General features: G+C 39.7%; 2 protein-coding genes across 2 annotated transcripts in view; both read right to left on the reverse strand.

The window, feature by feature from the left end:
- The window catches only part of Samd12 (sterile alpha motif domain containing 12), a 284,228-nt gene that overhangs the window by 51,170 nt on the left and 205,742 nt on the right, over positions 1-27,316 (reverse strand).
- Positions 17,088-20,206, reverse strand: LOC117718637 (oocyte-specific homeobox protein 6-like). Its single transcript, XM_076911353.1, is given in 2 exon segments — positions 17,088-18,678; positions 18,681-20,206. Coding segments are annotated over 2 exon segments (1,062 nt in total). The 5' UTR covers positions 19,447-20,206; the 3' UTR covers positions 17,088-18,382.

Consider the following 27,316-nt stretch of genomic DNA (forward strand, 5'->3'; position numbering starts at 1 on the left):
GGTCAACATTCTGCAGAGATCCATGTTATAGGCTTGTTTCCAGAATAGAACACTTAGAATCTGGTTGACCCTTTCGGAGGTAGGAAATAGATAGATATATAATGGGTTGGGCCCTTGATCACTGATGGTGTGCACCTGAAGGGAACAGGGGGATTCTGGCTCAATTCTCTTTCTCTGCTCTCTGGCTTGTGAGGTGACCAGTTGTTTTGACATGTACTGATCTAATGATGCCACCATCATTACAGAGTAGCCATTAGGTCACCTAGTGTTTGATTTGAATCTCTCATGTAAGCTTAGTAGCCTATTTCTTTTTATAGCTTAGTTACATCAGATATTTTATCATGGTTAGCACAAAGCTGGTCAATAAAAACAAGTTTTTCAGAAAGAGAGTGAAACTGAACACAGATAGTAACAATGCTTGCCTGCCTTTCTAAACAGCTATTGCTTAGAGTTATAATAGAATCAAGAGAACACCATGTATGGTAGACTCCATTTCCCTGACTTAGCATGGAAAGGCGCTAAGTGTGGAAATGGACTTTCTACTCCCAATGTTGCATGAAGTAGGTAAGTGAGGTCATACATTCACTCATTTTCTCTGCTGAAATCTGTTTCCTCTTCTGTATGATAAGGAGGGTTGACTTGAGATTCAACAATGGCTAGAGAGATTCCTTGCATCCTGTGTCAGAGACAGACCAACTCGTTACTCAGAGCACTGATTTTCCCACTAAATCTTGGTCTCACAATCTTTGGGAACTTAGCCACTTACAACAGAAGGCAGTCAGCAAATGGACCACTTCATGGTCACTTTTTTTCCCCACCTATGCAGCTATTATGAAAATCATTATAAAGTGTACTTCTGGAGAAGGGGATATAGTTTATGGCAGGAGGTGTTCAGAAATAGCAACATGGACTCAAAAGGATAAGAATGTCAAAGTGTCTCCAGACGGGTCTCAGGCCTGTTGTGGTTACCATGGTGACAGACACATGTGTAATTGCCTCTAGGGGATTTGGCAGGAGGGACAGGACTAGGATTATAATAAGCAATATTGTGGGTATGCACCTGCATGAACTCTGGAAGGCCTCTTTAAATTTTATGGCAAGCACTTCTACTGATTCATCTAAGACCTAGCCTCAAAAAGTATTAGGACAATGGAACGGCAAGACATGAAGTTATTTCTTCACTGGAGACTCCCTGGGCTGCCTGGGAGTGGTTTGTGTAGTAGGGGAAATATAGACAAAATAAGCTAGTCTTCCACTTACTGAGGGGCATTTGCTATAAAGGATAACCGCTCTAGATCTTCTTTGATTAGCTATGCAACTTTGGTCAGTTTACTGATTGTCTTGAGGTCTTGGCTTTTAAATCTGAGAAGCAGGAATAAGAAACTCTACAGAGGGATGCTGTAAAGTTGGAAATGTGTACGTATATGGTGCCTGACACTCAGTACAGTAAGTGGATGTTACAAGGAAATTCCTTCTTTCTGAACTCTATTCTGCATCTTGTGATTGCTAGGAAATGAAGCAAACATTGAATAGCAACAGTAAAGCCAAAAATGGATGTGGAAATCCATGTCCCTGTGCAGAGGAAGCCTGGCTAGTCTTTAATGCACTGTTGACTTTGTGACTCATAGTTCCTTTCTTTCATCTCCTCCCATCCTGCTCAGGTTGGACATCATGAGGGAGGCTGACAGTACAATGCTGGGATCTTCCCACCAAGATCAGGCTCCCAGTGTTGTCAAAGTCCCTGGAAAACGGAATCATAAACACTGGATGACTTAGTTGAGAACTATGGCTACTATTTACTGATGTGACTAGGCTATGCTTGGCCTAGCTCTGGGTATTTTATTACCACTGCCTGAGCCAGTCTTCTTAACATGAAAGAGGGTTAGATGTTTCTAGTCTCATCTTCTAGGTGAGGCCAAGGTTACTGAACTGGAGAAAGGGAAACATTTTGGATTTTTATGTGGCTTGTTCATCTTTATTTACTACTGGTCATTCAGCACTTTTCCTGTCCTCAGGGAATTTAACATAAACAAACGAATAGTCAGCTAATATGAGACCAAAAATAACATAACATTATGTATCACAGCCAAAAAAGACAGTAAGCTTTTTGGGACCACTGGTTTTGTTTTGTTCTTTCTTGTATCACTGTTGTTAAGAACAATGATTGAGTTTTAGTATTTCATTCATTGTGTGTTAGGTGTATAATTAAATAAAGTGTTAAGTTTCCAGGCATATCCACAGTGATATTTAGTGGGAATTCAAAGATCAGGAGCATGTCAAGGATATAATGGAGCAGAAGGTCACTGAGCCTAGTAAAAAACCTGGGTTTAAATGGAGAGGTCAAAGAAAACAAAGTTGAAGAAGAAACAAAAACACAGGAGGCAAGAGGCAGTCTGCATGTGGGTAATGAGACACCAAGGACTATTTGCTCAACCAGTCAGCTAAGCAAGGTGTCAGACACAGCAAGTGGTTCAAGACCCAACAGAGTCGGTTGGTCTAGACATTCAATAAGGAGTCAAAAGGAGCAGCCTAGGTCACAGGAGACAAAGCATTTCTCCAAGCATAGAGGATCTACAAGTAAAACTTTTGGCATCAGAGAAACACAAAGAAAAAGAAGACAAGTCAGCCAAGAAAAATGTGAACGAGAAGTACCAGGAAAGGTGCTTGGAGCAGCACATGCTGGGACTAATTACCATCTCTGCTTGTTTTTGTTCATGCACCACAGCAGTCTATTCGCTCTCAGGAGGCCCTGATACAGCTGTATATGCTATCAAATGAACTCAAGGAAATCCTACTTACTGAGGCAGATATGAGACTCAAAGGGGCATGTAGTCTCTTTAGTGGGGCTTTCTGATTAGATATCTCAACAGATTACAAATATATTATTTTAATACATTTTAGACAATTAGTAATGTGTATATAAAATTAGGTCCTTTTAGTTTGGAATAAAAAGTTAAGTCTAAGAATGGAAGGATGTAAAGATTCTTATCTGTTGAATCTGTTAATTCTATCCTTTCTATCCCACTTTTCTTACAGGGCAATAAAGTTACTACAGTTGGTATGGGTTACTTGTAAATGAACTGACACCTTTAACAAAATGATCTGAGCAGTGGTGTGGTGTGGTGTCTGCTTCCACTCAAACGGCTCAACAGAGCTAGTCATTGCTTCATACAGTAAAATTGTATAAAAGCTCAATTTCATGATCTTCTGAAAGGTACTGTGAGAAGGACTTTTTGGATGTGACAAGTTCCTGAGGAACTTCCAGAGACTTGACAACTTCCTAGGTTGACTCACAAGATTCTGCAAAGTTTTGGACTCAGAGCTAAGACTTATTCCAACAAGATGAAATAAAATCAAATCAGAAAGTAGAAAAACACACGGTGTGGCATCCGGAATAAACTAGGCTCCAGTCTTCAAGAGTCCTTTGCCAGGAGAATCAAGCAGAATGATTCCAACAGTGATCTGTGATAACATATATGGAATGTCTACTAGACATGATCATTAGAAACTGAGTGACCTAAGACTATGTATGTTTGAGGTTAGTCTTATTGTTTACCTGGTATGATACAACATTCAGCCTTCTGGAAGGAAAGCAGAAATTTAGCATGGGAGACATGACTGTGTCAAGCTGTTTTAGCATCATGATCACTTGGCTAGAAAGTCATGGGACCTCTCCTGAAATCCAAGTTCCCAGATACCGGAGAAGACCAGCCTGGCAAACCAACCAACAAACCAACCAAACATCAACCAACCAAGCCAAAACAAAACAAAACAAAACAAACCCCCCAAAAACAGTCTATGGCAGCATCCCACTCTACAGTGCTAGCTTTTCTTGCTTGATATTCTAATAGGAAATAGTGGGGGCTAGGTGAATAAACCCTAGATGGCATGGCCACTTTTGAGGGCTTTAATATACAATTGGATACTAAAGGCTTGGAGAAATTCAGTAGCATAAAAGACTATTAGTTTTCAATCAATCAATCAATCAATCAATCAATCAATATTTTTACCAACTTGCTCGCCCATGGTCATTTAGTTAAAAACACAACAAAGCAAAAAACCAAAAAACTTATTGGAGTCTGTTGTATACCAGCATAATTTGGCAGATCCTAGACATGACGTTTGGACTCCTATTACTTCTATGTCCTTAGCCTTTGCCTTTCATTAAACATGCTAATAATAATGGCCAGTGCATGGGTAGCTCTCCCTGTATGTAAAGGACGTTTTATACAACTCATTGATTCAAACAAAAGGTTGGTGTGGACAACTAGTAAGTAACGCTGAGCAGCAAAGCAAGGGGTCAAGAGAGCAGGTCTCACCTTTGCATGGCCGAGCTCCTCCTTTTCTGCCCCTGCCAGGGGGAGATGTATGACAAGTTTCTTAACTCTGGTGTGCCTCCATTTCCCTACCTACAAAAAATGAGAACAGTACGCATAGTACTGGCTACAAATATACTTAGTCATTTAGAAAAGTGAATAGAAAGGGTTAGGGAGATGGCTCAGTGGACAAAGCCCTTGCCATTCAACTATGAGGGGCAGTGACTGGATCCGTAGCACCTACATAAACTCAGGTGTTTGTGTTAGCCTGCCCAATCCTAGCACTGGAGAAGCAGAGCCTGTGTATCCTCTAAGCAAGCTGGTTAGATAAGACTAGCTGAATCAGTGAGCTCTGGACTAGGTAAGAGACAGTGCCTCAAAAAAAAATGATTGACATCTCCTTTGGCCTTCACACACACATATACATATGTATACATGTACACATCACACACTTACATGTAACATAAGCACACACACTAGAACGCACACATGTACACACACACACACACACACACATACACACACACACACACATACAGTGAATCAAATTCTTTTTAGCTCATGTCAGGTATACATGATGCATTATTCCATGTCATCAATCATGCGAAGACATACAAAACAAGCCATTATGACTTCTAAGACTATGGATGGGTTGGTCAGAGGAAGGTGGCCCTGAGGAGTGCCAGATAGAATTGGCAGCAAGTCTAAGGAAGATTGGACACCCAAAGCCAGTAAAAACCAGGGACCAACTCCAGGATGTAAACAGGCTGTCACAGGCCAAGAGGCACCATTAATTTCCTGGGCATCTAGGCCCGAGGCCAAGAACAGAAGCGATCTGCTTGAGACTGTAAACAGAGCAAGACTCTAAACAGCCTTCAGTTAAACCTGGCAATTTTATTCATATGCTTGAAGAAAGGCACCTCACAAGAAAATCCCCTATGAATCAAGTTGCACACAGATTTACATGGTGGAGAAAAGAACAAGGAAAGATGCCAAATTGAAATACGACAAGCTGCCACCAGGAAGAAGTCAATTTTTAATATGCAATGGTACTTTGGCTTTATACCGTCTTAGGCTAAATCCAGCTGAAGAACGTTCTAGAAAACTGAACAATTCTTCATAAAGATATGTGAAGTGTCACCAGTGTCATCTTGGAAGAGAAAGACAATGGTCTGCTTTGTAGTGTGTGCTATGGGTGTGAAAATAGGGAGAGAGCCTTTGGGGCACAGGGCATGATAAAAGCTGCTGGAAAAAGAATTTCAAAAGGGCTTGGCAGGGAACTTAGTTTGCTGTCTCTTGATACAACCCTAGAATTTTCATGGATACAATCACTGTTAGGTGTTTCCTTATAGTCATTTCCCTAGGTTCCATCTGTCTTGTGGAATCAGGAGGGAGAACATTCTACATATTCTCACAGTGCTTGCCGTTACATTTCTGATTAATAGGGCACCAAAAGTATTGTGCACAACACACACTCCGCAACTGTGATAGTAAGAAAGGGGTCATTCTTCAGGATTCTACCTTAAGAGGCCAATGCTTGCTCCATATCTAGCAGCATTGGATACGTAAATGCATACCCTGTGTTCTTTACATATACACCATTTTCTATCAAGAGCTACTGTTGAAGAGCCCTTAGCTTTTTTTCTGAGTACGTTTTCAGGACTTCAACATATATCAACTTTTCCTCCATGGAGCCACTATAAGGTAGGACCATTTGTTCTGTACTTTCCAGGCATACAGCAAGAAAACTTCCCAAGGTCACTTAAAGGAGTAATGGTAGAGCCTCTTCTTCAGCTGTCTTAATTATGATATGTACCATGTGGTACTGTGGCCTGTCATACCTTTCCCATTCTCCAGGATATGCCAGTGCTAACTTGTGTAGGGGAGTGTTTCTTCCTCTATCCTTCAGAGAATCAACAGAACAGGCTGAGGAAGCCAAGACAACACAGCTCAAATACCACATCAATGAAGACAAGGATTATGTGGCCAGAGATATCTAGAGTTATAATCTTCTTTCTCTAATACTCTATTAACTGTGTGACTTGGACTATTTTATTTCTGACTCTTGGATCCTTCATTTCTTGCCAATTAAAAGGGAATTACAGAAGAACCCACTTCACAGTGTATGTTGTGAAAAGGAAGTGATTTAAAAGTCTGAAGTGCATATATTCAAGTGCCTACCACAGAGTCTAATTAGGACCAAGGTGCATTTAAAGACTGGTTTGACAACCATAATGGCAGGATTTACTTCACCTTAGTAAGTGTTTGACAAATTTATACAATGTGCACAAACACATATGTCTTTATTTGAGGATTCAATATAGAAAGCCCTAGACAGAAAGGCTAATTGTTATTTTGGCTACTTCAAAACAGATCTTCTAGCATGTCAGTCTCATTAAATACAAGTAGGTTGGTGTTCGGTCATGGAATGTAGATGCCTAGCAAGAGTGGTACTCAAATTGTAGTCCCAACAATGTGAATTCTAGTATTCTGGAATTGGGATAGGTAAGGTTTGACCATATTTGGAAGTAGAAAATTAGAAAATCAAGAGACCACAGGAAAGCGTTCTGTTGGTTCTAGCTATGCCTATGAAATGTTGAAGTGAGTGGAAACTGTCAGTTCCTCTGAATGAGATGAGAGGCGAGAAATCGAGACTGAAGAATGAAGGCATAAAGCTCTTGCCTACCAGAAATGAGGGGCTGGGTATAATTCCCAGTACTGTCAAAACAAATAAATGTTAAACAAACAAATAAACAAATAAAAGTAAGAGGGAAGTAGCTAGTGGACAAAACCATCAGAAAGAAAAGAGATCAGACGGTTGGTCATTGCTGTTGTAGTAGAGACGGTGCCTGGTGCGTCGTGCTATTAGGGACATGCTATACTACTAAGCAGCATCCTGGGGCCTATTCAGATTCTTGCTGATTTTCCAAATCACAGTTCTAATTTATCCTGAGGCTCAGCAGCCTCTTTAACCTAAAAGCTTGTCAAAGAACTCCTCTCGATATGTACTTGGACAACCCCACAGTGCCTCTTTGCTTTGCTGAAGCCACCTTGAGTTGATTTCTATTCTTTGCAACCACAAGAATCCTCACTCACCCAGTGGAAAACTCTGATTACAATTAGGCTTATCAACAATAATCCTTATGTGTGTTTAACACTCCGCACATTTATAAACTGCTTATTATTATTAATATCTACGACAAGCAAGTACTACAGTAATGCTGCTGAAGCAGTCATCCAAGAGCTAATAATTGGGTAACAGCTGGAGGTTAAAAAGCAAGCCATGGAGAGTGAATGGATTTACTGAAATGATAACTAATATGAAAAGCCATCATGTAGCCAGAGTTAATTCCATTTACAAGAGCCCATCAGGGTTGGATGACTGTAGATCAGTAAGACAGTAGGGGGAAAATTTCTTCTATTAGGAAAGAATAAAACAATGAAACAGATGGATTGCTGTTTTTAAGATTAAGATTACAAGAACACAAAACACTGGCTATGCTTAGATGGCTCAGGGGGAAAAAAAAGCTACTGCCTACATGGTTCCTAAGAAATATGCTTCATTCCTAAGAATGCCAATAAGGCATTAGGCAACTGTCAATTTAGGAATGGAAGTGCCACTGAAGATTCATATTTAACAGGAACCAAATATAATAGAAAATGGAAAAAGAGGGTTGGTGGGGGATCTAAATTAACCAACATGATTGAGGAAATAATTGAAGCAATAAAATGATCAATAGAAAATCAGGCCATTCTCCAGGACCTGAGAGTTTCTCAGTGGAATATTTTAAAAGAAGACCATTTTTTATTGACTCATCCTGTTTTGATGGAACTAAGTCATCAAGCACAGGCACCTAGTCACTGTGGAATGGGCACACAATGAAAATGAGGCTAAGTAAAGAGCTAGCAAGTGACTGAGGGACAGGAATTTAGTACCAGCCTGCTTCTAGATCAGGTAGAGTCTCAGACAGAACAGGAACACTCTTGCAGGTTCTATATAACAGGAGTTGCATTGTTTAAGAAAATCTGAAAACAGAGGAATTAAAAACATCATCTTTAGGGTTGGGGAGATGGTTCAGTCAGTAGAGTGTTTGGTGTATAAACATGAAGATCTGAGTTTAGCATTCCAGTATCCATGTGAGGATGCAGAAGGATAGCGAAGTCTAAAACCCAGGCAGAAGGTCCTCACAGTACCTGAACCTTCAAGCACCTAGATCACAGACCTTCTTGCCTCTAGAACTGTGAGAAATGATTTTGCTGTTTAAGCCTTTTATGGCAGCACAGATTATCTCTAGGGTTCTCCACTGCCTCCCACCAAAAAGTACACATTATTCCCATTCTTTTTACCTGTGCTTTCTATTCTTGTATTTATTGTCTGGCTCTGTGACAGCAGAGGCTCACCCAGGACTATCATTGCCCTCCAACCTCTGGAGATCTCTGGCCAGAGAAAATCCATTGGCAGTAGGCTATTTCACTGCTGGCTGCCTTTCTAGAATATTTCCTCTCCTTCAAACAGCGGGCCAACCCCCGGTGGCTTTAACTCTTTGTAAACTCAGTCTAACATCGTCCATCCCTTTATGCTTCAACTTACTTGCTGTTATTAGTCACCCAGATGTGTCAGGAACTCATGTGAATTTCTTTAATTTGCTCAATAATTGTCTCTGAATTCTCTTTACATTGTCATACTATTGCTATTGAAAATTACAACGAAATATTTGCATACTACTTGCTATATCTTTGTGGAGTCATTTATTTATAAAACTATAAAAATTCAATAATATTCCATAATCCCACTACAAATAATGAGATGATTGATGCAGGTAAAATACTTATATAAATCTTGTAAAACATAATGGGATATATTTTAAATATTTTTCTTAAATACTTTTTAAAAAGTTTCTCATTTTCTTTGATTTCTTCCCTCTGTATTTTACCTTCCTTTGTATAATAGTTTTATTTTTGAAATTATAATTGCATCATTTCCACATTCTTTCCCTTTCTTCATTACTTCCAATGTAGTTTCTGCTCTCTCTAAAATGTATGGGCTCCTTTTTTAATTGTTATTCCTAAGTAACACACACACACACACACACACACACACACACACACACACACACACACAGGGAGAGAGGGAGAGAGGGAGAGAGGGAGGGAGGGAGGGAGGGAGAGAGAGAGAGAGAGAGAGAGAGAGAGCTAGAACATAAATACAATATGTTCAGTCTGTGTACTGTTACTTGTATGTATGTTCTCTGTGTTGACCAGTTGGCATTGGATAACCATCTGTTTCCTTCTTCTTCGTAAATAACATGTTTCTCTGTTTTTTAGCTTTTGTCTAAGCTTTTACATTATACAGAGTTGTCCTGAAGCTTCTCATTTCTAAACTCAAACTAAAGCCCTACTACCCTCCTGAAATCATAAAGACCACATCCGTCTCTCTTGAGAAATGGAGCTGTGCTGTGTAGTACAATTGTTAGTCACATGTGATTAATGTATGTTAACTAATATTTCAGATCTCATTCCTTAGTTATACTAACTATAGTTCTACCTTCAACCACTACATTCAGCTGAGGGCTACTGTACTAACCACTATACATCCAGAACATTCCTCCCAATTCGGGAAGGCCTATTGAACTGAGACATTCTAGGACACATGTGTGGCTCAACTCAGAATTAATATCTCAATTTTAATCTTGTTCTCCAGTCACATCATTGTAGATTCAGAAAACAACAACAGTAATAAAAGAAGCCTATGCTCTTCATTATGACTCAAATAGTCCTGGCCATAAAGGGTATACTTAATAAAAATACTAGCTGAGTTAATTAAGCATGAATAACCCTCAGTAGATCACTAGAACACCAACCACCATGAAATGACTCTAATGAAGGTACAGAGTAGACAGTTTGGAGATAATGGTGGCGAGGATTCTTAATAGCATGCGGAGGAAAGTTCTGTGTCATGAAAAAAAATATTTTCATGTAGTCAGAAAAGAACTTATCCCAATTATTGTAAGATATCTGTCAATAAGCTTCAATCTGGTGAAAGGAAAACTATTGGAAAGACCCCAGTGTGCTGGTATATACTGAAACATCTATGCCAGTCTCTGACTTCACTCGCAAACAATGAAAAGTTGTCATTAGGTTTTTGGAACCCCTTTGACTGTGATTCTTGTTGACAAAGAAACTGGCCTGTGTCTGAAGCAATTTACTGGATGTGATGAAGCTGTATATCCTGTACTGTACCCTCTTAACTCCTCAGCGTGTGTCAACTGTGAATTGTAACAGAATTCCAGCACTTGGCTGTACTATAATAGACTTGTAAATGGTGTATTTTATCTTTGCAGTAATTCTCAGAATGAACAGATTCTTAGAGGTAGATCCACTTGCTATAGATCATTTAATTAGCTATGAGCATAATCACTTTGCAAAAATATCCATTTTAATCCTCATAGAAACTCTATGAGCACAGATTTTTGTTCTCATTTTGCAACAGGTAAAACTTACTTTTGTATGGATACTTTATTTGCCCATGGTTATATGGGAAAGAAAAGAGTTGTAAGAATAAATGAGATAGAGTCTTTCATACTGAAGTCTAAGTTTTGGACCACTTTTCTACTGATTATCTACCCCAATGTTAACAGGACAGTGTAGTTTATGAGGGACTAGCCAGAGGCAAAGCAGGACACCACCTGTCCTCATTATAATAGTCCCCATTATTCCCCTCTCAGCACAATTTCTTGTCTACCTCAAATTGCCCTGACATTCATTTCAATAATACTTTTTTTTTCAGAAGAGATGTCTGAATCACACAAATGTTGCATAGAAGCTCAGAGAAGAAAGGGTTCTGGGAATATAAACCCTAAGTTCTCCCACTTAAAATGGAAGTAAAGGATAGTGAAGGGAAGAAATTCTGAACAGGCACGTGACTGTACAACCTGCATCCAGCATCCTAGAAACTTGTTCTGATGATGCCAACCCTTACTCTCTCAATGCCTGCCTCCTATTGGTGCTCCATTCTTGGACACCTTATACATTTCACAGGCTATGTCCAAGGAAGGGTTTCACAAGTCAACATTCTCAATTGTGGGCCAAACTATTTTCTGATGTTTCTCTTCCTAGCCTCGTTCATACCATTGGCTCCTTTGCTATTGTGGAGACTCAGGGCAGTTAACTGGTCTTACTTACGTATATGTCTTATTTGTTCACGTGTGCATATGTGTGTGTGTACATGTATGTGTGCTCTTGTATGGTGGTGAGAGAACAATACTAGGTATCTTCCTTCATTGTTGTCCATGTTACTTTTTAAAACAGGCTCTCTCAATGCACCTAGAATATGCCAATTTAGGTAGCCAGGCTGGCCAGTTAGCTCAATCAATCTACCTGTCTTTCTTTCTTCACCCCTGTGCTGGGCTTACAGGGATACACTGCTAAGGTTGGCTTTTATTTGTGCTGCTCCTAACTAAAGTTGGGTCTTCATGCTAGTGTAGCAAGCAATTGGAAGCTTCTCTTTAGCTCTAGACTCTCTTAATTAAAATGGTAATTATTTACATTTATTTTATTTATTTGTATGTTTAAAGGATCAGAATGCACTACGGTCAGAGGAAACTTTAAGAGTTGGTCCTCTCCTTCCACCTGGGTTCTCGCTGCCAAACTAAGAACTTCTGGCTAGGTGGCAAACATCTGTATCTGCTGAGACACTTTTCCTGACCATGACTAATTTTTGGTTCTCATCCTCGCATTCAATCCATTGACAAATCTCACTGAAAATACCTTAAATCAGGTTCGCCTTGATCACTCAGAACACTTCTCTAGCTCTACCAATTACCTGCACACACAGAGATCTCTACAAACCGAATTAATTAGCATGGCTCTGACCCAGTGAGAGTGGTGTTCTCATAAGGGGAGGATATTAGCATAAACATTACACACAGAGGGAGGGACATCTGGAAACACAGGGAGACATCATTAGCCCTCTACAAGCCAAGGAGATGGTCCTAAAAAGACACCAATCTTGCCAATATCTGAGTCTAGCACCAGCACACTCTAAAGTGGAAAGAAAACATGTTCGTTATGTAATCCACTTTGTCTCCAGTTCTGTGATATGATGGCCTTAAAAAAACTAATATTCGCTCATATTGAATTCTACAACTAACTAGAATGGGGATGCATCTATATTGGGTTTCAATCTGAAGCTCTGGTATGAAACAAAGTGATGATGGACTGTCATATTGCTAGTGCAGCCAATTATAAGGACAGAAGTGACATGACACACAATGGTATCAGAACACTGCAGAGGGCATCAGTAGCACTGCCCGTTTCACCAGCTCTGAGCCCGAGAGACTTGGTTAAAATCAGTTAATATTTTTATGCCTTAGGTTCTTTATCTAAACTATGGAAGGATCAGCTCCAATCTCACAGAGTTTAGTAAGGATAAGTTACAAAGCAAATAGAGTGCTTAGAACAGGGTGGACACATAATAAACATACGACAAATGATAGTAATTATTGCTAGTGTTGCTGTTCTGGTTTCAGGGGTTAAGTATCCTGGTTCTAAGGACAATTTTTTAACAAAACTTGAAGAAATTCAAAGTATACATTTTGTATTTGTTGAGATACAGGATGCTTCAAGTCAGGGGTTGTCATGGATATGTTGAGTATCACACAAGTGCTCTCTATATATCTATTCTTTTAAAGTATTGTATGACCTCTCATTTGTGGTTTGGGATAGAACTTCCAGGTTAAAATTATCCTCTTTCTGAGTCTGGGTTACTTTAAACAAGTTTTGAATTTTCACCCATTTTCCTGCAAAAGTCATAATTTTACTTTTCTTTATGGGAGACTATGATGGGCATAGGGTAAAGAAGACACCTTAAAGGAGGAGAGAGAGAGAGAGAGAGAGAGAGAGAGAGAGAGAGAGAGAGAGAGAGAGAGAGAGAGAGAGAGAGAAAAGAAAGAACAACAACAACAAAAGGGAATCAGGGCTACATGAAAGCAGATTTGGGTTACTCAGAAGAAAAAGGGACCAGTCGGGCATGGGTGAGAAGATTGGAGAAGGGATAGAGGAAGAGGAAGGAACAGGGGATCACAGAGAAGAAATAATAAAATAAAGTTTTTGAAAACTCCATAATAAAACCTGCTAATTCTGTGTGTCATATTTTTAAAAAGCTAACAAAAGTTTCATAAGAGTTGTCCTCCCATTTGGCTTGGAAGTCACCTCTCCACCTCCAACTAGGTAGCAATATTGCAGTTAGAGTCAACTCTCTTAACATTGCATCAAAAGATGAAAAAGTCAAGTCATTCTAAGCCTAGGGCCTGAATAGAATGGGCTTCCTGGAGTCTAAGTGATAATTATTTCAATTATCTTTACTGTCACAATACTTAGTATGTACCAGGAGCTATTTAAGGGACTAGGAAACAGAAGTACTGGCAGTTCCTGACCCCAATGCCAGGTTAACCCAAGGGACCAATTGACTTTCAGCATCATTGCCTCTCACAGCAGAAACTGCCGAGCCATCATGATTTTAGCCCTTATTAAGATACAAAACGAAAACCAAAGGAAGGCTTATTTAAGGATTAAATGTGTGCATTTTCTGGAGTAACTCTATAAGTGGTCAGAAATTCAACTTTCTAGTTCTTTAGATTTATTTGTCTATAGATCTCTTATGGGACAAAAATGCAAACTCCACACAAGATGTAGAGGCAAAAGCATGGTTCTACTGCTGGGATGCGTGCTTGGAGACCATGGATATGTCGCTGAATCCATGGAGATTCCATCATAAGAGAGCATATGGAAGGGATTTTTTTCTTCAGTTGTGAGATGACCAAAGCATCAAAATTGAAGTACCTGGTTAGATTTTGGGTACTGGCACCAAGTTTAAGTGAGGGTCCAATGAGACCACTGAAATAGGTCAACCCATGGGTGGAAAGAGGGTTTATTGAAAATATGAAACTGCCACATAGTTATCTCTTGGGTGGAGATAGAATAGCTAGAGTCATTGGGGTGGGTTGAGGAGGCATGAAATCTAACATGGCTACCTCTTAGGGACTGATAAGGTAGCAAAAAGGTAGGGAAAGCATTTTCAGTTATAAAGGGAGCAGGTAGCTATGGAGGAGTGCTAGTGAGAAGAACTTGGGAGCTTTCATGGGGCTTTGATATATGTTACAGGTATGTGCTAACAGGGAGCTAGATGCCCCATTTGCCAAGATAAGGAAAGTGGCTCTTCCTGGCAGGCAAAAACCCCATTTCATATGTTTCTAAAGAGTTCTTGTATCTATCCACCAACACTTTTTTCATTTTGCCCAGTCAGAGTCCAGTCTGAGATGAGCTCAGACTGTCATTTTGGACATTGTCAGTGGCACTGCCATTTTGGAGGATTGGGAGCTGAGACCTAACATATGGAGTTTCTTCAACTACACTACATTTTTTTCCCTGATGAATTCAAAGTACTAAGTGTCTTTTCAAAGAACTAAGTGTTCCAACATGTGTTGAGAGGAAAGCCCAGGAATGAGTTCAGTAGCCTTCTCCTGGAAAAGGCACACAATTGTCTGTGCCTTCACTGAGTCTCTTGCAGCCAGCCTATTTGCCGATTTCAAGGAGGGAGAATCTGTCTCACCTCTCATACTATGTCACAAACTGCCACATGATTAGCAGATGGACAGAATACATATTCTCATACTTCATGTAGAATGAACTCTCATGATGGCTCATGTATGTTCTCTGCATCATTTAAAGGCTTATCAGAGGCACTCATGATGTCAGCTGAGTGGTGGTCACACTTGAGACTCAGCTGTGAAGGATCTACATGTCAGCAAAGGGTTGCCAGCGTTCATCTCTTTGTGGCTGTAGGACTGAGTACAGGTCCTTATTGACCATGCTAGAGCCATGTGCCTTTCTTACAAAATTGTAACTTACTTCTTCAAAGCTAGCAAAAGACTAACTTAAGATGGGACCTAGACATTCTTTTAAGTTTTCTTTGATTAAATCAGGCTCACCAAGATGATTGTGCATTTGACTAATCAAAATCAAGTGACTAGAACCTTAATTATGTCTTCAAAATCTTTTCTCCTATGTCTTACAACATAACTTTATCACAATAGACTCACATGATGTACTTACATCTCACCTCATGTCAAGGGGAGGAGACTGAACAGGGTATACCCTATGTGGAGGGTATCATGTGAGCCTAACATACTGGTCAACTCCTTTTGATTTAACTGTTCAGAGGAACTCACAGTTCTGATTATTATGATAAAATTAATCATTTAACCATTTTTAAGTATGCCCTTTGTGGGGTTTCTTATATTTACAAATATATTATAGAGATAACATCATTATCTAATTCTAGAACATTTCCATCATCAGAAAATGAAATTTTGTATTTTGCAACCTCCATCTCTGTCAAAGTCCTGCCAGTCACAAGTATAATTTCTATCACTTTGTAAGTGCCTACTCTAGACCAGGTATAAAATGGAATTCTATAGCATCTGGTCTTTTCTGACTGGATCCTCTTCTTTAGTATAGTATTTTCAAGATTTGTTTGTATTGCATGTAGACGAGACCTGATCCTTTTAATGGAGTAATAACATTATATTATTCCACTAATTTGTTTGTCCATTCACAAATACATGAATACTTGTTTATGTTTTTGATATACTATTTATAATATTAATATATAATTATGAACTAATGTATACATACATTTAGGTGTACCTGTGTTTTCTTACTCATGAGTAAGCAATCTCATGATTATAAATTAGCAGTAAATTTGTAGGATATCCAGTATTTTTTTTTTTTTTTTTTTTTTACTTATTCGAGAGCCTATGAAAACTAAATTAAGGCCAAATAAGAACAATTCAAAAGCATTTTCATAGTTATTACAAGCTGGAATCAAAGTCCTGATATTACTGTAAACACCACAAGAAGAATTAACTATTCATTATCAACAGACCACTCTGGCAGGCTGAAAAATCGTCTTCTAAAAACACCTACTTCCTACCTTTAGATATTACATAAATGTTAGGTGGTGTGGCAAAGGAGAATCCCAGTTATCCATGAAAATAAACATGGAGAAATGACACTCAATTAACTCAGGTGAACCCTATCTCTCTACAGGATTTTCATTAACAGAAGCAGGAAACAGATGAAAGGAAACCATAGGGACAATACTCCACAAAGATGTGGCATGTCCTGATTGACTTTTATTATATAGGAAGAAAAATATTAACTAGAGACTGAAGGTGTTCTCTATAATCTACCAAGAGCAATGGCATTGGTTACTTTTGGTCCCCAACAAAGAAACCTAGCCTGTGCAAATTTCAATGATAGCTCAGAGAGACACATTCCAGAATTCTATCCCCCCCACAAACTGTACAATACAAGTTGTTGATTTGTTAGAGTAGACTGATCTAATATGAGCTTCCTCCTTCCCAACATTATATACAATTTGAGAGTGACACTTGATTTTATCACATTTTTATTGGATATTTTATTTACATTTCAGATGTTATCCCCTTACCCCATTCTCCCCCACCTCCACCCAGTCACCCCTTGTTCTATGCCCCTTCCTCCTGCTTCTATGAGGATCTTCACCTCCTTCACCTCCCCACCCTTGACTTCCCCCACACTGGGCATCCAGCCTTCATGGGACCAAGGATCGCCTCTCCTGCCTATGTCAACAAGGCCATCCTTCCCTACATATACAGCTGGAGCCATGGGTCCCTCCATATGTGCTCCCAGGCTGGTGGTTTAGACTTTGGGAACTCTGGTTGATTGGTATTGTTGCTCTCCTCATGGGGCTGCAAACCCTTTTAGCTCCTTCAGTCTTCTCTCTAACTCCTCCATTGGGAACCCCATGATCAGTTCAATGGTTAGCTATGAGCATCCACCTCTGAATATGTCAGACTCTGGTAGACCTCTAAGGAGACAGCTATATCAGGCTCCTGTCAGCATATACTTCCTGACATCCACATCAGTGTCTACCTTTGGTGACCGCACATGGGATGGATACCCAGGTGGAACAGTCTCCAGACGACACCTCCTTCAGTTTCTGTCCCACACTTTGTCTCCATATTTGCTACCTTGATTATTTTGTAACTCCTTCTAAGAAGAACTGAAGCACCCACACTTGTTCTTCCTTCTTCATGAGCTTCATATGGTCTGTGAGCTGCATCTTGGGTATTGTGAGCTTCTGGGCTAATATACAATTATCAGTGAGTGAATACCATGTGTATTCTTTTGTGATTGGGTTACCTCACTCAGGAAATGTGGTACATTTACACAATGGAGTATTACTCAGCTATTAAAAACAATGAATTTGAGAAATTCTTAGATTTTTATCACATTTTACATAAGATTCTTCACCTTCCTCAATTCTTGGGCTTATGGTCTATATTCCATATGTTTGAAGAGCTTCTGGTGGGCTAGCTTTGGGCTACACCAGTAGCCCCATGTCCCACCACCCACCTACCCACCATGTAATTTGCTGTAGTGAAATATCTTAGCATCAGTGTTCTTCCCTTGGAGAACACTTACTGAGTGCTTTTTTTTTTTTTTTTTTTTAAATCTGTTAGTACTCACCACACACTCATAATTTCCAGCATGTTCCTATGACAATTCTAACAGTTAAGAGCATAACAGTCTACCTTTCCTGCAAGATCAATTCATTAATATGATCAATCAGTTTGTTAAGTATTTACTATGTGCTAGGTACCATATGTTGCATCCATGACCATGAAATGTTTTACAGCATATCTTAACTGTGAACTTCATTGTGGCATTTTCAGCCATGTGTATAGGTATTTTGATCACAATTGTGTCCATATGACTCTTTGTTCTTCTCTTACTTTTTTTTTTTACAGTAACAATTTTCTCCTTTATTTAATGAACATTAATCTAACAATAAAGAATGAATACCTAAACTGACTTTGAAACAATCCCACTATATAAACCACAGTGGTATAAATCTTCAACAGATAGGCCTGGTTAATTTCCACAAATACTGGGATTAAGGATGTGCATTAACACTTCTCCCTGGCTGTAAAGGCCTGGATTGGTCAAGGGGCTGAGAGGTGTTACTTGCAGTCTTGATGGTATGACATACTAAGCCAGTCATCCGAATTATCAAAATCTTCAAGGATCCTTTGCCAAAGCTCCTCTGCAGATGGACCTCGACCTTGAGCATCCTTTGGGCCTTGGGCAGCAGCTGCCAGGCCAACTGGAGCTTCGGCTACTGCTAGGTAGGTCTGGACTTCAACTGTTATGGATTGACCAGAGTCCCCAGCTATAACAGGCAGATATTCTTGCTGACTAAACCTGGAACCATCACAAGCCTGGTCATGATGGAGAAAAGATTCCTGGCTGCCGTTGAGTTGGGAACGGAATCCTCACCAAATGTGCCTGAACACATGGACTGTCTATTGGCAGAAGCAACAACAGATAAAGAATCAGGAAAATGGGTTGCCTCAGAAACAACTTCAGAGCTTCCATTGCTCTCTGGCAATGCTGCTGGGACATTCTGGAGATTCTTCCTCTTTAACATAGCCCGGTAGTTCTTGAACCAGATCTGGATCTTGCTCACTGTCACACCAATCAATAATGCCAGCACCATGCGTTGCTCCCGTTTTGGGTGTATGGCACAGTGATGAAAATGGTTTTGCAACAGGCGTTTTTGTTTTGGGGAGTATACAGTGCGTGTTGTCCGATGCTTCTTTGGAGCCAAGGGGCTGGTTTGTTGGTCACCATATTCAGCAGACAGCACCATAGGTCTTAGAGAACGCTGGCGTCTAGATCTCAGTGAGGATCTTGAAGGTATCTGATGACTTGGACGCACTAAGAGGCTTCTCAGAGTTGGTAAACCTGGGTCCATTACAGGACCTGGTTGCATTTGTATACTTGATTGTCTTGATGGACTTTGGGACTCTTGCTGACCTAAGTCCCTTTTAAGGACTGAAAGACTTGATTGCATTGGACTTCTTGGGGTCACTAGGGGACACTGACACACTTGGAAAGGAAAATTCTTTTCGGGCTCTTGAGGCATTTGGAAACTGGTTTCTATGGGTGCATTTGAAGACATTTGGAATTTTGAATGCAAGGAGGGACCTTGGGGCATATGTGGGCTCTGAACTTTTTGGAGCATGTTCCTATAGGAGAACCTAAAATCCAGAGGGTTGCTGTGGCTTGCCCAATCCTCTGGATGTTTGACTTCTTTCTTTCTTTCTTTTCTTTTTTTTCTTTTGGTTTTTTTCTTTTGGTTTTTCGAGACAGGGTTTTTCTGTGTAGCCCTGGCTGTCCCGGAACTCACTCTGTAGACCAGGCTGGCCTCCAACTCAGAAATCCACCTGCCTCTGCCTCCCAAGTGCTGGGATTAAAGGTGTGTACCACCAATGCCTAGCTTTGTTTGACTTTCTCTTACCTTTTAATGCCTCAGATTATACTGTTCTTCAATGAGTCCCAATACTTCATCTAACATATAGTGTTGGGCCTTGGACGAGGTAACTCCATTTAACCTGTTACCTTCAGTCATGTAGGGCACAGGTAGAAGGCGTGACTAACAAGTCTCCACCTCCAGAGATTTAAATATTAATGAATTATCAATAGGCCAGGGGCGTAGCTAATTAAGTTATTCCCTCCCCTTTCTCCCTTCCCTATAAGATTGGTCTCCCCTGGCTTTTGGCGGGGGAAGCATGTACCACTTGCGTCCATTCACCATGCCATGAACAATAAAAGCTTTGGAAAACCAGACTCCACGTGTCCATGGTCTCTCCGCCTGATTCCCAGCTTTTGGAACCCTGGAACCTTGCCGATGCAGCCGCTGGCACACCCACCGACAGCTGCGTGAATGTGGGATCCTCCGCTGGCGGCACGGGAAGCCCGCCCGGGACTCTGCCGCCGGACTCCCTCCCCCCGCCCGCAAGATTTCTTCCCCACAATATAGTAGGCACATAATATATTATTGACTAAAAAATTGTTCTCTTTTAAACTCTTTTTTCTTCTATAGATTAATTTTTCTTTAAAAAATTAATTCATTCATTTAGATTTTATTTATTTTCCATCCCATTATCTCCCTTCTGGCCACTCCGTCTCACAATCCTTCTGCCATCCTCCCTGAAAGTACTCATTGTGATAATAATTATGGAGACTATAAACAATAAATTGATCTTTCAAATTTGGAGGGGAAACAGGATAGAATGTAAACCTTGCATCAGCTGTCAGCATTTTAAAAAGACATTGCAAACACACAGGGTATTTTGTACATAAGCCAAAGAGATTCCAGTGATGGGTGGCATTCTCTTTGCTGCTTGAGCACACACAGGTGCATGTGTGTGCACAGATGTCCCTCAGTATGAATCCTACATAGAGCTAGATACTTTCTCCATGAGGAAAGAACCATTTCCACACTGTTAGACACAGGTTTGCTTAGGAGATGGTTCTGCAGGGCGGAGTGGTTGTTTGTGAGTCTTTTAAACTGATGAGGCATTTTTCAGTTCATTGTGTGAGCAAATGGGATGAGCCCAAGTCCCTACTTAAGATATTCAAGCCTAGAGAACTGGATAAATAAATATAAACGAATTCATTTGACAGGGTGACATTTTCATTTAATTAAGGCAGAAACCAGCTCTTAAACAAATAATTGCCCCTGACAAAAGAGCAGAAACTGATCCTTAATTAATAAGTGTCTAATAGCTCTTTTCGGTGCTGTGGGGAATGTGCTGGGGGGTTGGGGTGGGTTAGGGGCAGGGAAGTGAAGTTGGGGAAGAAATTGAGTTACTTTTCAAAACTAAAAGAGAATTAAAAGCCCCTTACTTATGCTTTAATACATATGGGACTCTGCTAGATCACAAAATGTTTTGATAAAACTCTGTGCAAGAAAACAAAGTTCCAAGTCTGGAGGAAGGATCATTTGAAAAAAAAAAAAAAAAAAAAAAACTTTTTTAGGTCAATAAACTTTGATCTATTATTTTATCTCTTCTGCATTTTTGTAATACAATCTTAGTCATAGTAACACAAATGACACTGAAAAGAAAGCTGAAGTTCTTGACTCATTAAAAGATACATAACTGTCTATAGTTTATAGTAAGGATGAATCATGACAGCTACCACATGATGGGAATGTGATGAGATGAATCCAGGGTCAAGTGCTTCTTATATGTTTTCAGACCCTCTGCTCACAAAGCCTTCAACAGAGTCTGCTGGGCTTTAATGCTAAGCATCGGTTTTTTTTTTTTTTTTTTTTTTTTTTTTTTTTTTTTTTTTTTTTTTTTTTTTTTTTTTTTCATATTTGATAACCTGAAAGGATGAGTCTCCAAATGTGTAACACAAAGCCACATCACATAGCAGACACAGGGAAACCTTGAGGTCATTATTAGTAATTTTCTGTATATTCATGTATGCTCAATTAATGTCAATTAAATCAAGATGTTAATGAGCAAAACATTTGTGTTATTGATCTGACAAAACTAAGATCACTCTGAATATTTGGGAAAACCAGCACATACGAGAATGGCATCTCTGCCTCTTTATATTAACATTCGAGATAATTTTGATGGCTTCCCATCCCCAAACCCTAGAATGCAGTACATATGCTCAGAGAAACCATATAATCCCCCATCCCCAAACCTACAAATCAGGGAAAATGGGAGATATAGGGGGATAAGGCTGTGTCTGGCAAATACCATATCGTGAAAAAGATCTTTTACTTGGACAGTCTTAAATATTAATTTGCAAAAGTTGGTCATAGCCAACAATTAATTTATGTGATAAAAAAGGAGACCATTAGAACAATAAACAGTTCATTGTAGGAAAGTAATCACAGCATTCATTTTGGAGGCAACAAGTCATCCTATTCAGTCTAATGGTTACTTTTATGCATTAAATTGCCTAGACTACAGGATGCCCAGATATTTGCTTAAATAGGATTCTGGATGCACCTGTAGATATGTTTCAGATGAAATTAGTCTTTTTTCTCTTGTAGCCATTGTAAAGCAGATGGCAATACCAAGTGTTTACAGGGCTCTATCCAATCAGCTGAAAACCTGAATCCAATTAAAAGTCTTATCTTCCCGAGAGCAAGTACAGACTCCCTTGTCTGACAGCTGAATGCTGCATGATTGGTGTTTCCCTGATCTTAAACCTGAGCCCCGAAACACTGGCTCTTCCTGATTTGGAACTTCCAGACTCAGGTTCATTTCCCACCATCACACCTCCCTTCTCACTTTACCCTCTTGACGCTCTGATATTAGCTTTCTTCATGGACTTAGAATCCATTAAGCTTTTCAATGATGTGTTCAGTGTGTCGACTAGAAGGGGTTAAGTATCAACTGACAAAGACAAGTGGCAGCCTGTTGTTTCGAGGTGTTTCTATAAAGGTGTTTCCAAGAGATATCAGTATTTGAGCCAATAGGCGGACTGAAAGGATCCACATTCAGCACCAACTTTGAAACTACTGAGAACAAAAGTAGAACAGAAAGGGAGGAGGAGAAGCAGGCTCTTTCTCAAGCTGGTTCTTCTAACTTCCTTTACTTTTGCACATTGAAGCTACCGATATGTAGGCTTTTGGATGATGGAATCTATACCAGTAGTGTCTGCTTCTCCCAGGCTCTTTGCCTTGTGTCGAATGGCACCATTAACTTCTCTGGTTCCTCAGGCTGCGGATGGCAGGTTGCGGGACTTCTCAGCCACATAATTGTGTGAACCAATTCCCATAATATAATTCCTCATATATCTACATATACCCCACAGATTTTATTTCGTAGAAAAACCCCAATACAGTCTCAGTTCAGCCTGTTTCTTTCAACGGGGAAAATTTTTCTTTCTACCGTTCCTAAGAAGCAGCTATGCTGGCCAACCCCTGTTCCATTTTTAGATCTCATATTCTGCCTGATCCATTGGATCCAGGAAAATTCCTTTGCTTATTTTCATGTTCATTAGCAATCCAATATCTTTAATTTAACTCTCTTCTATAATTTTTTGTGATATCAGCAAAATCCAGTAAAGGCCTCTCATGTACTAAACAGTAAACAGCCAGTTTTATAGTAAATATCCTTTTACAGCATCATGTACTTCTCACCCTTGTAAGGGTGCTGAGCACTTAGCAACTCTGTATTTATTTGATAGGTAAAGAGAGAGCAAATACACTGATGCTTCTGAGCCCAGGCCTGGTTCAGAGGTCAGCTCCTCTTGGACATCTTCCCAATATTTTCCTCCAGTATTTTTGCTCCCATCTGTCAGTTTCCATCTTTGCTATAGCCCTTCACATGCAAATTTACTTCATTTTACATTGATGGCAAGGGTTATCTAATTCATCCCTTTATTGTGCCTCACGTGAGGTAAAGTATATAGGGGTTTTTTGGTACAAAGTAGATTCTCAATAAATGTGTTTTGAAGGAATCGCTGAATGAATATGAATCATTACAATAAAGATAAATAAAAGAAGAAAGAGGTAATAAAGAAGGAGTGTTTGTTTCAGAGATGATAGAAGACTCTTATCTTGGCCATGATACAGCTTTGTACTACAGTTTTTAAAACTTCAGACCCTATTCCCAGTTTCGTTGACAGGTGTGGTACTGAAAATGGAATGCAGAAACTTTGATGCAAGGAACAGATGTGAATTATTATATCCACACTGAATTATGCAAGATACTGAGGATTGGTGGCTCAAAGGAGGAAAGAATGGTGGCATAGGATTTGGTAATATGTAATACAAAGAATAGAAATCCCAAATACACAGATATAACCAGAGCAGTTCCCTGTACTTCTGAAATCCCTGAAAGTATTTAGCTGCCACAGGCACTAGTTGCAGGACTGCAGGCTCTACATTCACCCAGAAGGAAGAAACCAATCTCTGTGGTAGTAAATCCAGGATGGATCTACCTTCAATGGAACGTGAACCATTTGAGATCCTTCAAATCTAAATCCATAAGCTTAAAGTGATATAATCTCATGATCATTCTGAATTGCCCAAATAAGTGTATCTTGTTTGAATGCTAAAGAGTTAATGGGGAAGAATTTTGAGGTTGATGAGCTCTACAGAAGTTGCCAGAAAGAAGCATTTGGAATCTTTGGGAATCCCTATCACTCATCACCATAACAAGTCCAAGTATGAGGAACAGGATGTGTGTGGACATCTTTCCCATATGTTGTCTAGAGAGACAATCTGCCTAGAGCAGACAAATATTTTTCACTTAAGAAGAATCCCACAGATCAAAAGCAAGAGTCAATATCAAGCCTAACTTCAAACAAAATACCTTCTTGAACTAATTGGCCACAATGGACTCAGAACAAAACTGAGATTGAGTGAACGCTAACTAGGATGCACACATCATCATTCAAAACCCTACTGATAAAATGATGTGTGGTTTCCATAATCCCTAAAAGACCGTTGTGTTTAGACTTTTATGTATAAAGCTCACATTAAGGAGAATTTCTTTGACAGTTTGAAGATTTGATAAAATTAGAAGTATTTCTCACTCCAAAATTTGCATAATAAGGTATGAAGATTTTGAAGGGTGTCAGGGGAAAGCTTGCAGAAGTAACAGTTTGTAGATGTACTACTGTCTTGGAGCAAATTAGAACGAACATGCACTTTGCAGATTATAATCAAATGGCCCTGAATGAGTCTGAAAATGACCCTGATTTCAGTAGAAGAGTCTCAACAAATCCCACGAGACTCCTTACCCTATATACTTACCCACCATGAGCTGCTGAGAAGACAAGGGTCAGAGGGGAAAAGTTTTCTTTGTAGTAACTGGACAATGCCACTCAGGAGAGATTGGAAATCCTAAGCAAAACAATGTTGGTTGAGTGACTTATAAGTTGAGGAGCCATCGTTATCTTTGGCAAACAAGTTAACATAAGATCACAATGCTGCAGCGAATACTTTGGGGAAAGAGGGAGGAGAAGAAAGAAATAATAGAAAGATTCTAAATAATACTTTGTATGGAGAAAAGTGATCTACAGCAGTTTTGGTAATTACTTTTACTTCTTATAAACTCAAATTTGTATCTACTAAGAAAAGCTTATATGAGAAATAAAATAGAGCTAGAAAATGAGAGAAAGGTGAAACAATTAAATCTAAATCCGAAAAACTCACAGAAGATCCACTTTTGCTTGACACTATGCTAGAAGGTGGGCAAGCACTTCAAAGTTAGACAATCACAGAGGTTATTCATAATCTACAGAGGCTATGGGGATTCTAAGGCACCAGGATGTATCAGTTTCATTTTGGCTCAGGGACTTGGAATCTGACACAAACAACTTAAAAGCAGTAAAACGGGGATGATTTATTTTGGACTGCAGTTGAGGAGGATAAAATACAGTCATTTGGTTTTACTTATTCTGTAGCTGCAATGAGGCAGCAGATCGTGGTGTTGAGGAGTGTATGGTGGAGAAGAGCTGTTTACCTCCTGGCAGTCAGGCAGCAAGGAGAGAGGAGGGGGGAGGGAGGGAGAAAGAGAGGAAAGGTGGGGAAGAAGAAGAGGAGGAGGAGGAAGAGAGGGAGGGAAGAAAGGAGGAAGAGAGAGAAAGAGAGAGAGAGGAGAGAGAGAGAGAGAGAGAGAGAGAGAGAGAGAGAGAGAGAGAGAGACTAAGACAAGAAGACAGCTCCCCAGCATCTGCCTATATTAACTCCAACTAGGTTCAATCTCCTATGTTCCCAGAATCACATAAAAAGCATTGCCTTCTGCAGATCTAGATCTAACATGTAATCCTTCTGGGGCTAGAATTAATTTTCAAACCTTAACACAGGCTCCCCTTTTATACTTTATGACAGGGTTTGTCCATTATCAAATGTTTCTTCATCCAAGATCTAGTTCATATGGCATACCCATGGCAAGTCTTCCTTATTCCCTTTGTTTCCAATCACATTTACATTTAGTGCCATGCCCCCATTGCGCATCTTCATGTCTCTATAACGGCCCTAACTTCACTACTAGATCGGGTGTTCCTTCTCATCTCTGATGCCTACTATGGGACCCAGTGCTCATGAAAAGAAGGGAAAATGGATACTAGGAAATAAATGCATAATTAGTACGACTAAAGGAGCAATTCACACTGGGACACGATTGGTTCTGAAAGATAAGGCAGAAGGGGTGGAAACTCACCAAGGCTACATCCTTTTTCAAGTTTTATTAGCTCATCATCATAAGCTTGTGAAATAAATTCTATCCTTATTTTTATACCTGAACTATCATCGCTAGAAAGTAATTTGCCCAAAGATAACATTAACGTATCAATGAAATATCTAGATGTCTTTCTATGGGATGCTACAAAGTTGTAGTTTTCTTCTGTAAGCAATAGGGAGCCAGAAAATCTTGTAGCCATGTCCAGCCTTTTGACATTATGTTACAATATTGCCATTTACAAAGTACACTCTCAGGAACTGTGCAATCGGACTACAAAACAAATCACACACACACACACACAACTTCATATATGCTCTAAACAGGTTCATGATTTCTGTATTGGGCCATATTTTGAGCTATCCTGGGACACGTGCAGCCTGCAAATCAAAGGCCAAATACCCCTGCTAGGAAAGGATAAAAATAGTATTGTTAGAGATAGGTTTAAATCAACTATGCCAATAGGAGTGAAAAAGTGATTGAATAGTGTCTTAGCTAGGATTTTACTGCTGTGAAATGACACATGACCAAGGCATCTCTTATAAAGACAACATTTAATTGGGGCTAGTTTATAGGTTCAGAGGTTCAGTCCATTATCATCAAGGTAGGAACATGGCAGCATCCAGACAGGCATGGTGCAAGAGGAGATGAGAATTCTACATCGTCATCTAAAGGCTGTTAGTGGAAGACTGACTTCTAGGCAGCTAGGGTCTTAAGCCCATGCCCACAGTGACACACCTACTCCAACAAGCCCACACATTCTAATAGTCCCCCCCCCGTCAAGTATATCTCTATCTCTATCTCTATCTCTATCTCTATCTCTATCTCTATCTCTATCTCTATCTCTATCTCTATCTCTATCTATCACAAATAGGTAGGGTGGATATTGGT

Source organism: Arvicanthis niloticus, chromosome 13, assembly GCF_011762505.2.
Source record: "Arvicanthis niloticus isolate mArvNil1 chromosome 13, mArvNil1.pat.X, whole genome shotgun sequence".
In the NCBI taxonomy this organism is placed as follows: domain Eukaryota; kingdom Metazoa; phylum Chordata; class Mammalia; order Rodentia; family Muridae; genus Arvicanthis; species Arvicanthis niloticus.